Here is a 13124-nt window from a genome sequence, read left to right on the forward strand (position 1 = left end):
CTAAACGGGCATATGGCTGCTGCTCTCTGCTCCTTTGGAGCAATCTCAGACCACAAGCGGGAGTGAGCTCAGTGGAAGTGCTGCCAGCACCCAGCACTTTATCCGAGGGAAGGAGTCTGAGAAAGCTGAGCCAGTAAAGACCAGTAAGGGTTTTCTGTCTTCATCTTGCCATTTAAGGAGCTCATGTAAGTTGTCTTGATCTTCTATAGCTGTGTTTTTTATGAAGGGCAAGAGTCAAAGTTGGAGTTATTGGACCAGCTTGTCGATAGCTCTTCTGCATAAGCTGATCCCCAGAGAAAGCCCATCCCTGGAGCTTGCTTTGTCTGTCTTAGCCAAGCTGCACCTTTGCTCTGCTATGACTGTATCTGGGTATGCATTGAGGAGCCTGACAAAGTGTGGGCTGCCAGAACGAAAGGTTTCAGCGGTGTGCCTGTCTGGAGCTCTTTTCAAGCTTGTCTCCCTTTTTACTGGAGAAGTCACTATGTATTTGCTTCTGCTTCTTTCCATGTCTCTTCAGGTCTGTGCCCTCGACTCAGCATTAGCGTCTCGGTCCCGTTAACAGCTCTCTGCTTTTCTGCATTTCTGCATTCCTCCCCTGACAGGGAAGCTCACGTGCTGCCACGACTTGTCTCCTGTCTCTTCATGAAACACTTGCTTTTTTTTTTCCCCTTAGGGTTTTGTCCTGGTTGTTGCCAGATTAACCCCTTTGTGGTTAATTTGTGATCATGAACACTTTGCTGTGAGGCTCCTTGCACTAAGTGTAGCGATAGCCTTAACTGATGTCATTGCATCAGCTAGGTGTGTGCAAGGGCTTCCCTGACCTGCTCCTCCGCTGCAGCACTGCCAGCAGACCCAACTAAAGGCCATGCAGAACGGGGGCTGCATAAAAGAGCCAGGGTTTGTGGAAAGGTGTAGCATCTGTTGAACCAGTTGCAGATGTCTTCTGCATATCATAACCCTGAACATGCAGCCCCCGAGCTGTGCTCTCAGGCACTCTTGATTTTTTTCCCCTTCTTTCATCTCTCCTTTTCTGGATGCTCTTGGCTCTAGTGCTCAGCTGCTAGTGTGGAGCAAGGCTGGTCTGAATCTCAGCATTTCCCTGCCTGCGTCTGCCTAGAGCAAGCTCTTCTTGAGGTATGTGTAGCTGGAGGGATGCCCAGGCCTGGGGCAGCCACAGGGCTCCGGAGACAGGCTGCACGCAGCCGCGGGCTCAGGCTTCAGGCTGGCCGGTGCCACGAGCCTGGAACTACCACCACTTCCATGGGCACATACCAGCCCTGCCTTATATTGCTGTTCAGCTCATCGATGAAAATGATGCCTCAGTCACAGGTTTGGCTATTTCAGTGCTTCCCGCCCTGTGTGTCTGCCCTCTAAACCAGCACTGCCTTGAGCATACATAGCCTGTGGGTTAGCCGTTAGCTCCCTTGCACTATGTCTAACAAAGCCTTTTTTCCAATCAAACTGGGTGACTGGAGGGACTGGTCATTTACTTCTAGCAGAATATCCCTGCTGGCCTCATCTCCAGGGGACTGGAGATGTAGCAGCAAAGGGCACACGTTCCCTGCGGCTCACAGACCTGCCTGTCAAGCTTCATTCCTCCTGCAGGTGCCGATGCTCCTTGCCCAGCTTACAAAGCAATGGCCCCGGGGCTGCATAAACCCCTTCCCCAGGGGCTGCCCTCCAGCTTGGCTGGGCTTGGACACAACATGCAGTACTGGGGTGTCAGCAGAAGACAGCACCCAGGAGCTGGGAAGGAGACCCTGGCAGGAGGGAGGTGAGCAGGGGCTGTGCCATGTACCTCTGACTGTGCTACATAATCAAGCAGGGGTGAAAGGGAAGGGGACTTCATTTTGAAGCCATCTCAGCCTTCTCTTGGCCTGCGTTATAGGGGATGGTCATTGCCCTTTGTGCTGCTGCCATGTGGCCTGCCTCTGCGTGTTATCAGGTTATTAAGCAGTTGTGGAGCTGTCCTGTATCAGGACAAACAGTCCCTGATGGAGCCGTCTGCTCCCTGTCCCAGTGCCAGGAGAGTCGTTTAATCAGGGAAGAGTGTGTTTGCTGCCAAGGACACGCGCTGCCCACCTGCGGCACGGCCCTGCACCGACGGGTGGAGCTGCCTCACCCCCTCCTCACTCCTTCCTCGCTCCTTCCTCACCTGGCTACCGAACCCCAGCCGGGCAGGGTCCACACCGCCGTGCCGCAAACATGCCTGGGGCGCCCGGCCCTGCCATCTGCCACCCTGCCACCCTCCCCGGAAGCAGAGGCGGTCATGGCAGGGCCCAGCCCGTCCTGCCCGATCGATCAGAGCAGGAACTGAGGCTGCTATGGGGAGCCAGGCTGGGCCCCATGCCCTCCCTGGCACCCCGTGTCCAGCAGCCTGGTGGTGGGGTCGCTGAGGGCGCCTCCATCGCGGCGCTGTGGCTGAGCAGTGAGCAGGGGCTGCTCGTGGGAGCTCTTGCCCTGTCCCGTCTGAGCTGTAGCACTTATCCCAGAAGTGGGTATTCTCCTTATCCCTGCACTTACACTCCCCTTCAGCCACTGTCTCCTCAATTACCATTTCCCCTTGCTTTCACCAGGCCATGCAGGCACCCTGCCGTGCTCAGCACACTCCAGCTCTGCGCTCTGCCCCATAGATTTAGTGGTTTGAGGCTGGTCCCAGTTTTTGCGGTTGGTGACAGTGCTCCCGTTTCCTCTGCAAAGCTTATCTCTGAGCTGGACCCCACAAGGCTGTTGGTTTTGCACATCCTTCCTGCCCACGGTGGTCCCAGGCTCTGTCAGCCTCAGCTGACATGGGAAGTGATGAGGGTGGGCAACACTCTTCGCCTGCTGCCTTCCTTTCCTGGCTGTTGTGGGTTTGCCCTCTGCCCCAGGCTGAAAGGGTGATGCCTCTGCGGGCGCTTGGGTGTTGCAAGCTCAAGATGAGGCCAGAGCCCGGCAACACACAGGGCACCGTTGTGGGGGAAACAGGAGGGCTCTGATGCTGATGTCTGGATGCTGGGAGGCACAGTAACACCTGTCCATGGGGTTGTCTGACAGCAGCCTCTGGGCCTGGCCTCCCAAGGCAGCCCGGGCATGGGCTGAGCTGTGCTGTGCAAAAATGCGGCCACTGCAGCAGCTGTACCTGGCCCTGGCCTGACGAGTGGCTTTGTTCTGAGTACAATGGCCTTGGCTGGCAGTGCCTCAGCAGGTCACACTCCCCAGTTTAACATGTGGCTGCTACAGGGGCTTGTTCTTAATGTGTTGAGCACCAGAGTCAATGGGTCACGTAGGTCCCTTAATCCTGGCAAACTGCTCAGCTGCCTAGGGGTGAAGCTAGGCTGGACACGAGACCTGGGAGCACTTAAAAACTAGTGGTGACGGTGGGGAAAGGAAATCCCAAGTGGCTTTAGCAGCCTAGCAAGAGCAGGAGGTTCAACACAGGCAGTGTGCTGCATGCCTTCCCCAGGCTCCTGGGATGTGGCCTTTGTGCCCCTCTCTCTTCAGCTCCCACCTCTCCATGCCACACTGTGAATGGCACTTGGCTGCAGCCGCAGGCTTCCTCCCTGGCCCTGAATGCTTCCCTGCATCCTTCCAAAAGTTTGAGTTTCTGTGCTCAGCTTGCTGTCTCCCTTGCATCCACCTTTGTCTGTTGCTCCTGGTCTGGGATGGAGACTGTGCCTAGGAGGTTGCTCCCAGTCCATCTGTTGCTGAACCTGTTACACACATTTCCTCTTCCAGAAACATTAATGCCGCAGTTGCCTGTGTGGGGACGGGATTCAATGGAAAGTGTTTCTCAGTGGCCAGGTCAACTCCCCTTCCTTCTGCTGCAGCTGACTTGGGGAAGCAGTAGAGCTGTTGTTACTCTATGGGCCCAGAATAACCAAAAACCCACGCTGGATGCAGCAGCCACGCTTCCCACCCTGCTCCTTGCACCAGCCGCCTGGCCTCAGCCCTTCTGCAGCCAGCGCCAGGCACTGCCCGCAGGAGGTGGGCGGAGGGGCTGCACCCACCCGTGCCTGCTCATGGAAACCCTTCTGTAGGAGGGAGCACGTGTTCCAGTGGGAAGAAGCTGCGTTTCACGAGCTTACGCAGACACCAGCTTCCCTCTGGCTCTTCAGGTTGCACAATGCAGCCCAGTGTCCCTCCCTGTCCCCACACGAGGACAGGATGCTCTGCCTAGGACGTCATCGGCCCAGCGCAGGGACTCAGCCCCAACGAAAACCCCAGAGCCAATTTTAGCAGTGCGGAAAGTGAGTGGCTGGGGTGCTCTGGCAGAGGCACAGCTCACAGCTCCAGAGTGGTGACTCAAAGCCAACACTGCCACTGCTCTGGCCTTGGGAGAGTGGTGCTCTTGCCCAGGAATAGCAGTGGTGACTCTCTCAGGGCACATCTGGAGGTTCTGCATGCTCAGCCCTGGTCCTGCTGCAGGGACCTGACCTGGGGCGTGAGAAGATTTCAGAAGATTTGAAGCACATTCCCATCACACAGCCACATTTTGCTCCACATTCCCACTGTGTGTAGGGCAACCTCTTCTCTGGTGCTACCAGGTTCATCCTTTCTTCCATCCTCTCTCTCTTCACTGAGAGAAGAAGAATTTGGTGTTGTGGAGGACAAGAGGCTATCGTGCAGGTGAGACTCATGGCCGGAGTGCTGGCTCCCTCCTCTCCCGCTGTGGCCAGGCTCACCAGCGCTCTTTTGGAAGGTGTTGCTCATCCCTGACAACACCGCGGGCTGAGCCAGGGTCCCCGGGGCTGCAGCTGCACCCAGCGTTTCCCTACAGCCAGCAGGAACCTTCAGCCTCGCACCTCGGGGTGGGCGCCGGAGCCAACGCGCTCGCCGGGGGCAGACGGGGAGATCCGGCCCCCAGGGGGCTGGATGGGGCTGGCGGGGCTGGGAGCAGCCTCCGGGGAACGGGTGGGTTTCGGCCGCTGCCTGGAAAGCGGGGACTGCCGCGGCCGATGTCGCCGACAGACACGATGCTCGGGCGAGTTTCGGCCGGGGCCGGCCCCTGCCGGCGGCCCTGCGCGGCCTCCCGGGCCGGGACCGGGGGGGCAGCGACCCGCCCGGCGGCTGAGTCACCCGGCGGGGCCGGGGCGGAGCGCAGCGGGACGGCAGCTCCGCGCCAAGTGCGGCGGCAACCGCTCGGTGCGGGGCGGTCGGTGAGCACCGGCGGGCGGGCGCGGGGCGGGGCGGCCCCGGGCCCCTTTGTTCGGCGGGAGGCGGCGGCGCGCCGCCCCGCCGCTTTGTCCGCCGCTGCCGGCGGGAGCCGCTCGTTCGGCGTGCCGTGAGTGGGGCCGGGGAGCGGGGCCGGCGGGAGGGCGCAGGTCGGTGGGGCCGGGCCGGGCAGGTGGGGCAGGCGTCGGTGCCCCGGGAGGGTGGAGGGTGGGGTGGGCTGCGGTGGGGGAGGCCGGGGGCCGCAGGCAGGGGGAATCGGAGGGTTGGGATTAGGAGGGCTGGAGGTCCCCGGTGGGCTGGAGTCAGTGGGGTGGGAACCTTGGGATGACTGGGGCTGGGGGGGCTGTTCCCCAGGCTGGAGGAGTCAGTGGGTGCCAGTGTGGGCTGGCCAGGGTCAGCAGGATGGTGGTCCCCGGGAGGGCAGGGGCTGGTGAGCCACACGGTGGGCTGCCCAGTGCTGGGGTGCGGGGGGCCCTGGGCAGGGCAGGCTGGGGCAGAAAAGACTGGGGGCCCGAGGTGGGGGGACTGGGGGCCAGTAGGGCTGGAGGCGGAGGTGTAGGGCCTGGCAAGGCACATGGTGCTGGCTCACGGCATGGCTGGGAGGCACTGGATGGCTTGGTCCCCTCGGCAGAGAGCTGGGTTCTGGCTACCTGCCCTGGGGCCCCTGCACTGGGCAGGGGGAAATGGTGTGGGGAGCTCTGCACTGCTGGCCGTGCCCAGTGCAGCTCCTGACCCACGCTGCGGTCCATCCCTGTCACCCTTCCTTGGCCACCACGGCAGTGCTCGTGTGTGAGCTTTCGCTTTCGCTAGGGTTGCCAGCTCCGGGGCTGCTTTCTTGCCTGGTCCCCTTGTCTTGTCCCCTGCTTCAGCCCCTCACCTTGGGGCCAGGGCAGTGTGCTGCTGCCAGGCAAGGGCTAAATGCAGACACAAAGCATCCTCCTTCCTGTGGGGTCTTTGGGAAGAGGGCCTTCCCTGGGGAGACAGAGCAGCAGCAGGACCTTGCAGGGTGCTCTACCACTGGAGAATGGTGGCCCTGATGAGATGCGTTTGTGTCCATGGTGCCAGCTCGTGCCACCTCCTGCAGCTCAGCAGGCTCTGCTGAGCACCAAGCCATCAGCAAAAGCGTGCCCCAGGTGTGAGTGCTTTTGCTGGAGGGGCTTATCTGTTTAGGCGGGGTTGCTTGGGAGGCAGGCTGCGCTAAGCCAAAAAGATCGTCTTATTCTGGACAATAGTGGCGTGAGTGCAGCAGGAGCTGTCGTCCGCAGGGACGTGCCCTGGCCGGAGGTGATGGGATGGGGCTGGCCAGAGAGCAGGCGAGGCGTGGGGGAAGCTGGGGGCTCTGTGGGGACACATCCCCTCTGTTTGCCCCGGGCAGCCCTGCCACCTACTGCCCTTGCATCATCTCATGCGCAAGCTGCTGAAACCGGGGGTGGCGTTGGGGTTTCTCCTCTTGCATCGTCTCCTTTGGCCGGGAACGGCAGCACAGCCCTCGTAATTTCCTCCCTGACCTCTGATGTCAGCTGCTTCGCCAGGACTTTGTGCAGTTCCTTGGCTGCCCCTTGCCATCGCTCTCCTGCTCTGCTCCCTCCACCAGCCCTTGCCGTCGGGCCGCGGGGTGCTCTGAGCACCAGCCACCGTGGGCTTTGAGGGCCTGTAAGGGTTGGAGTCTTGCAGGACGGAGGGCACAGCACCGTGATTTGGTGGGGCAGAGTGATGCTGCGTCTCTGTCAGCCCTTAAGGGAAAGCCCTGCGGAGTGCAGAGGACCTGTCTTGCACGCATCTGGAGGGGGATGTTGTCTGGGGGATCACCCCTTGGCTGGGGCTCAGGGCTGGAAGCTGCAGCAGGCCAGAGGTGCTGCTGGCACCCTCCTGTGCTGCCCATGTGTTGCCTTCCTCCAGGGGCCTGTGGACCCCCGTGGGAGGAGGTGGGTGCTGGCGCAGGGTGCGGTGCTGGCTGGTGGCCTGCCCAGCACCAGGTGGCAGATGGGCGCCGCAGCATCAGGGGTGGAGGTAGCTGTGTCTGTCCCCTGCCTGTGCCCTCATAATCCCCAGCTGGTGCTGCCCTGTGCTGCTGTGTTTACCCTGGCTGCGACTGTGCTGACTCTTCCCCTACAGGGGATGGGTGAATGTCCCAACCTTTCCTCTGCTCCCCAGGTCCCCTCTGCCCACCTGGCTGGCGGTGGGGTGGGAGCAGGATGTAGGCAGGAGTGCGGGGAGGAGACACTGGGAGAGGGACGCAGTTTTGGAGGGATGGGTGCCCATGTAGGGCTGTGTTTGTGAGTCTGGTGCATAAGGGAAGAGACGCTGGTGTTGGGAGGGGGAGAGGAGCAGGGATGGGATGGCAGCTGGTGGTTTGGGGGAGCCCAGTGAGGTGCACACAGGTTTGCTTGGTGCCTGATTGCCTTCCCCTTCCCCACAGGATTTGAGCCAGCTGCCCGGCCAGGATGAGCTGGAGTTTCCTGACACGGCTCCTGGAGGAGATCAACAACCACTCAACCTTTGTGGGAAAGATCTGGCTGACCGTCCTCATCGTCTTCCGCATCGTGCTGACAGCCGTGGGGGGCGAGTCCATCTACTATGATGAGCAGAGCAAGTTTGTCTGCAACACACAGCAGCCTGGCTGTGAGAACGTCTGCTATGATGCCTTCGCCCCACTATCCCACGTCCGCTTCTGGATCTTCCAGATCATCATGGTGGCCACGCCATCGGTGCTCTACCTGGGCTTTGCCGTGCACCGCATTGCCCGCATGCCTGAGTCCTCACGGCGCCGGGCACCGGCAGCCCGGCGGGCACGCATGCCGGTGGTGCGCCGGGGAGCCGGGCGGGACTACGAGGAGGCGGAGGACGATAACGAAGAAGACCCCATGATCTTTGAGGAGATCGAGGTGGAGAAGGAGAAGAGCCCAGAGAGTGGAGAGAAGCATGACGGCCGGCGCCGCATCAAGCAGGATGGGCTGATGCGTGCCTACGTCCTGCACCTGCTGTGCCGCTCGCTGCTGGAGATAGCTTTCCTCTTCGGGCAGTACCTGCTGTACCGCTTTGAGGTGAGCCCCTCCTACGTCTGCAGCCGCAGCCCCTGCCCGCACACTGTCGACTGCTTTGTCTCCCGCCCCACCGAGAAGACCATCTTCCTCCTCGTCATGTACGCTGTCAGCGGGCTCTGCCTCTTCCTTAACCTCTGCGAGCTGGTTCACCTCGGCGTGGGGCGCATCCGTGATGCCCTGAGCCAGCACGACAGCTCCCCTCTCCCACCCGGCGGCAGCCCTGCTCCACAGTACCCCAAGAAAGCCCCCAGCGCACCCCCCACCTACCACTCTCTGAAGAAGGAGCCGCCGCGAACCCTGCTGCCACCAGACAAGCTGGACTACCGGGAGAGCCTGGCGCAGGCGGCCGTGGGGCGCTTCGCCCTGGCCGGGGCTCCCCCAGCGCATGAGCTGGACCGGTTGCGCGAGCACCTGCGCCTGGCCCAGGAGCACCTGGAGGTGGCTTTCCACCTGCAGCCCCCCCTGCGGCCCCCCAGCCCTGCCCGCAGCAGCAGCCCCGAGGCCAACGGCATCGCCGCTGAGCAGAACCGCCTCAACCTCGCCCATGAGAAGGGGACCACTGCCTGCGAGAGGACCACAGGTGAGCTGGGGAGGGGGAGGGAGCTGCCCCCCTGGGGTGAGGCTATGGGGGGCTGCCCTCGGGCTCCCCCAGGGAGGGGTCACCATTCCCCCCAGGGCAGGTGCTAACCTGCCTCTTGCTCCCCGCAGGGCTGTGAGTGCCACCAGGGACGACAGTGCTGTCTGCCGGAGTGACTGCCGCTGCCACCGTGGGACAGGCAGTCTGCCAGCATGGGACAGAGGGGGACATGCGTCTGTCTGTCAGGGCTGGCTGGGCAGCCCTGTCCCTGTGGGCAGCAGCAGGGATGAGGGTCTTGGGGACATTCCTACTTAATTTTCACAAAGGGAATATCTTATTTTTGTACATTTTTATAAACTTGTTAGTGTGTGCGCCCTGGCATTTTTATAATCCGCTCCCGACCCCTGCTCTGGGGCTGTGCCCCCCAGTCTCCTGTTTCACCCTCCCGCACGAGTGTCTTCTGCTCGTGCCTCCCCGTGCCCTCCGTGCCCGCTTGTCACCCGCTGCTGCACCAGCTGGTGCTGGGGATGCACGGGCTGCACCAGTGATGCTGGTATTGCCCCCGCAGTGTGGGGGTCTGGCTGGCCGGCCTGAACCGTGGGGCAGGGTGTCGATATGGCATTGTGCTTGAGGCGGAGAGGACAGTGGGGACCGGAAAGGGAGGGAGGGGGTGTCCTGGCGCAGCCGCTGCCGGAAGGTGCTGTTGTGGCCGGGGGGCTGTGCTGCACAGCGTCCTGGCTCAGGGTTGTGAGCCATGGGGCTGGGCTGCTGGGGAATGTCTGTGCAGAGGGCAGGGGCTGTCCTCCTGTCCTTCCCGCTGCCTCTGCCCCGCTCCCAGCTGGCTGCACTTGGACCAAAGCCCATCCCCTCCCGCTCTGGCTGTGGGGCCAGGACCCGCGGTGTGGGGCCGGACCGTGATCCCATGGCAAGGAGACACAGCACCCCGAGCCAGGCTTGGCCGGGAGCCAGTGGGGCATTTCTCATCATCTCAGCCAGGGCCACACGGGGACTTTTGTAGCGTTGGTTTTTACTCAGAAACGATGATTGTCACTCTGGTTTTAGTTTGTTCGTTCTTTTTTTTTTTTTTTAAATCTATATTAGTAAAGACTGGAGACGTTTTGTACTGAACCGCTGCATCCGGTCCTTTGGGAGGAAGGGGTGGGAAGGGAATCTTACGCAGATGGGCTGGGGCAGGCAGCGCTCGCCTGCCTGGGACCTCCCTGCTCGGCCCGGGTTGACTCAGTCGTTCCTGCCGTGGGGAGGCGGCTGCAGCCGGAGCTGGGGCAGCCTCCCTGGGCCTGGTGGAGCGGGCTTGCTCCAGTCACCTTCCCGCACGGTCCTCTCCCCGGCGGGGGGCCCTGTGATGGGCTTCCCTGTGCCTCCCCATCCCGCTGCCACCCCGGTGCCTCCCTGTCCCGCTGCAGCTGGGAGCAGCAGGGGTGCTCCCCTGCCCCACACTCCCCTGCCTTGTGGCTGGATCAAACCTAGCCATGCCGTGCTGATTTTGGCCAGCACACCCCAGCCCCCTCTAAGGGACCCCTGGTTGGAGCTGGACCCCTCTCACAGCATTCACCCTTCCCCTCCCTCCTCCAGCCAAAAGCCCCCGGGAAGCTCGTATCCCACTGCACAACTGCCTGCTGCCTCTGTGGCTGCCTCTGATGCAAGCTGGCATTTCCAGGCTGTTTTGGTAAAGGGAACAGATTTATTTCACTCACCCTGTTCAGCTTCCCAACAGGCTGTGCCACCAGGAGAGGGCTCGCTTGCAGTGCCGCATGTGCCACCAGCCCCAGCACTGGTGCGAGGCCCTGGCGTGGCTTCACGCTGGCACATCCTGGTCCTGCCGCAGCAGCCTGGCCCCGCTCGGTAACATGGGGAGGCTGTTGTACTCTGCAGCAGGAGCGGGACTCCAGTCTTTTTTGGGGGGCAGGGAAATTGTTCGGATGGAACTGGTGGAGAGAAACAGGCTGAGCTGGTTGCAGACAGCAGGCTGGCTTCGGCAGGGGTCGGTGCTGCTGCTGGAGGCTGTGCCTCTCCCAGCCCCACCGTGACCTGGTTTGCTCCGGGCTGGGATGGCTGTGGGGCAGGTCTGGCAGTGTGAATGTACCTGGAGCAGCCTGAAACTGGCTTGTGCAGGGGAGGGTGGTGCAGCCCAAACCTCCCTGCAAGATCCCTCTGGTCCCTATGATGTGGGGCGGGTGGTTCCCTGGGTGAGCGACTCCTGGGCAGGATCACGGTCTGGGTCCGGGCTGCAGGATGCCCTAGACGCAGGTGCAGTCCTGGGCCAGGATGTTGGGCACCGTCTCATACTTGAAGGAGTACCCACCGTCGGAGGTGGTGCGGACGCGCAGGGAGCGCATGGTGCCGGGCAGGGCAGCGCAGCAGAGCTGCACGCCCAGGCGGTGACTCAGCCCGTGGCCCTCAGCGCAGCTCCCGTGGCAGTAGTGGAAAACGAAGCTGCTGGGATGCACGATCCACTTGTCCCAGCCCAGCTCCTCGAAGGAGATGTTGAGGGAAGCCCGGCGGCAGTTGGTGTGGGCAGCCAGGTCCTCGGATGGGCGCTGCAGCAGGCTCAGGGCGGCCGGGGACCAGGGCATGGCAGAGCGGCGAGTCCTCTCGGTACCCTTGGCTCGGGTGGTGACCACCAAGAAGGGCATCTTGTCCCCCTCAGCCAGGCAGGGGCAGCCAGGGCAGCGCACCAGGAGCACGAAGAGCGGCTGCGAGAGCTGGGGCAACAGCACCGGGGCGAAGTGGAACACTGTCCAGTGCTCAGGTGTTTGCACTGTCGTGGCTGCCACCGGCACACGGCCCTGCAGCGACAGGGTCAGCACGTCCGGGGCCGAGTGGTTGGGGGCGGCTGAGGGACCGGTGTAAAACCAGAGCTGGGCGGAGGTCACTGCACGGCTCAGGGTGTGCGCCGAGGGCTGGAAGAGGTAGGTGAAAATCCCTTCTTCCTCCAGCAGCTTGTCTGGCTGCGTGGGCTCACAGGGCACATCTATGGGGGGAAAAGATGCTCAAGGCAAGTGCCCAAACTCGGGGAGGGTCCCCTATGCCTGGCAGGAGGTGGGATGTTGCAAAGGGTCCCTGGGGTGCTGGCGGGTCACCCTGCTGCTGGCACGGGCTGCGGCACAGTGCAGGGGAGCCAATGCCTCGCGCCGTGCAGCAGCCACTGCGCTGTGCCCTGCAGCTGAGCCCTGCCGTGCCCCAGACTGGTCCATTACTGCTGCTCCTGACCCCCAGCGTCCTGCCCCGTCCCCCAGTGTCCTGCCCCATAGCTGGTCATCCTGCCCTGTCCCTTGGTATCCCATCCCATTTCCCAACATCCTGCCCCATTCCCTAGCATCCCACCCTATTCCACTCTGCCTTCTCCTCAGCCCTCTGTATTTCACTGCATCCCATCTGGACCAGCTGTTCCCCAGCCTCTTGTGGACCCCCTTGTGCTGCCTGCCCCTCTCCCTGCCTGTGTCCTGGGCTTCTCTGCCTGTGCCCACCTGCCATCCCTTTCCACCTCCTGGCTTTCCACCACATCTTGCCCATGCCTGCACCCCAGCCTGGCATACCCTCTTGCTCTTTTCCTGCAGACCCCCACAGCAGTCTCTCCATCCTGCTGCATCACCACTGTTCAGGCCCCCACCCTCCTTCACCCCTCTGCCCTCTCCATCTCACCAGGGTATTCTCACCTGTGGAAGGGAAGAGGATCACCTGGGAGGTGTCCTCCAGCTCCTCGGGCTCAACTTCATCGTTTTCGAGGACATCTCTCCGGTGCACCCTTCTTGCTTCCTTCTGGGGCTCCTCCTGGAGGAGTGGGGGGCTCAGATGCTCCAGCACTCGAGCCCGCACCTTGGCCAGGATGAGCTGTCGGTCAGCACCAGCCCCGGTGCAGCTGGCCAGGGCAGCGGTGGGCAGCATGGCAGGCAGCAGGTGCAGGAGCAGCAGCATGATCGTGGGGTGCACAGTGGGACGGTGGTTTGGGGGGCTCTGCCGCGGGTGCGTGCCTGCCTGCCCAGCACGTCTGCCCGCTGTTCTCCCCCTGGGGCAGGGTGGCATTGAGACCTATCTGACACTGACGCAAACGTCTGCTCGCTGTGAATATTATCTCTGGGCAGTGAAAGCGCTGAGACGTCTGGAATGCAAGGACTGCAAGGACAGTGTGATCTGGGTGGGGGGAATGGCGCCCGGATAGGGGGGTGCAGGGGGGAGATGCTGCCGGGGCAGTGGGTGTGTGGGGCCGGGGAGGCTGGGCTGCAGGCAGCGTGCTGCTGGGAAAGCTTTCCTGTGCTGTCAGGGATGGAGGGGACACCCTGGGTGAGCTTTGCAGCTGCTGGTGCTGGGTATCCCCTGGCTGGAAGTGC

At 62.3% G+C, this 13124-nt stretch overlaps 2 protein-coding genes across 4 annotated transcripts; one reads left to right on the forward strand and one right to left on the reverse strand.

The window, feature by feature from the left end:
• The first annotated feature begins 4521 nt into the window (after positions 1-4521).
• LOC135990168 (gap junction gamma-1 protein-like) lies at positions 4522-9903 on the forward strand. 3 transcript variants are annotated; one of them, XM_065637618.1, is made up of 3 exons: positions 4522-4608; positions 7574-8778; positions 8907-9903. In XM_065637618.1, the coding sequence occupies exons 2-3, from the start codon at positions 7599-7601 to the stop codon at positions 8912-8914; spliced, it is 1188 nt and encodes a 395-aa protein (XP_065493690.1). In that variant the 5' UTR covers positions 4522-4608; positions 7574-7598; the 3' UTR covers positions 8915-9903. The 3 variants fall into 3 exon arrangements, with proteins under 3 accessions (XP_065493690.1, XP_065493688.1, XP_065493691.1); XM_065637616.1 differs by lacking the exon at positions 4522-4608 and adding an exon at positions 5186-5263; XM_065637619.1 differs by lacking the exon at positions 4522-4608 and having other exon boundaries at positions 7494-8778.
• A 602-nt stretch (positions 9904-10505) lies between these two features.
• Positions 10506-13090, reverse strand: INHA (inhibin subunit alpha). The gene is made up of 2 exons (XM_065638026.1): positions 12453-13090; positions 10506-11767 (listed from the first exon to the last, which is right to left on the reverse strand). The coding sequence occupies exons 1-2, from the start codon at positions 12817-12819 to the stop codon at positions 11034-11036; spliced, it is 1101 nt and encodes a 366-aa protein (XP_065494098.1). The 5' UTR covers positions 12820-13090; the 3' UTR covers positions 10506-11033.
• Between the last annotated feature and the right edge of the window lie 34 nt (positions 13091-13124).

The sequence above is a fragment of the Caloenas nicobarica genome, chromosome 6, assembly GCF_036013445.1.
Source record: "Caloenas nicobarica isolate bCalNic1 chromosome 6, bCalNic1.hap1, whole genome shotgun sequence".
Lineage (NCBI taxonomy): Eukaryota > Metazoa > Chordata > Aves > Columbiformes > Columbidae > Caloenas > Caloenas nicobarica.

Bases quoted from the DNA above. Each gene is read 5' to 3' on its own strand.
- LOC135990168 (XM_065637618.1), top strand. From the start codon at position 7,599: ATGAGCTGGAGTTTCCTGACACGGCTCCTGGAGGAGATCAACAACCAC.
- INHA (XM_065638026.1), bottom strand. From the start codon at position 12,819: ATGCCACCCTGCCCCAGGGGGAGAACAGCGGGCAGACGTGCTGGGCAG. The intron at 11,768-12,452 runs GTGAGAATACCC...TTCCCCCCATAG, and splicing joins GATCCTCTTCCCTTCCACAG to ATGTGCCCTGTGAGCCCACG.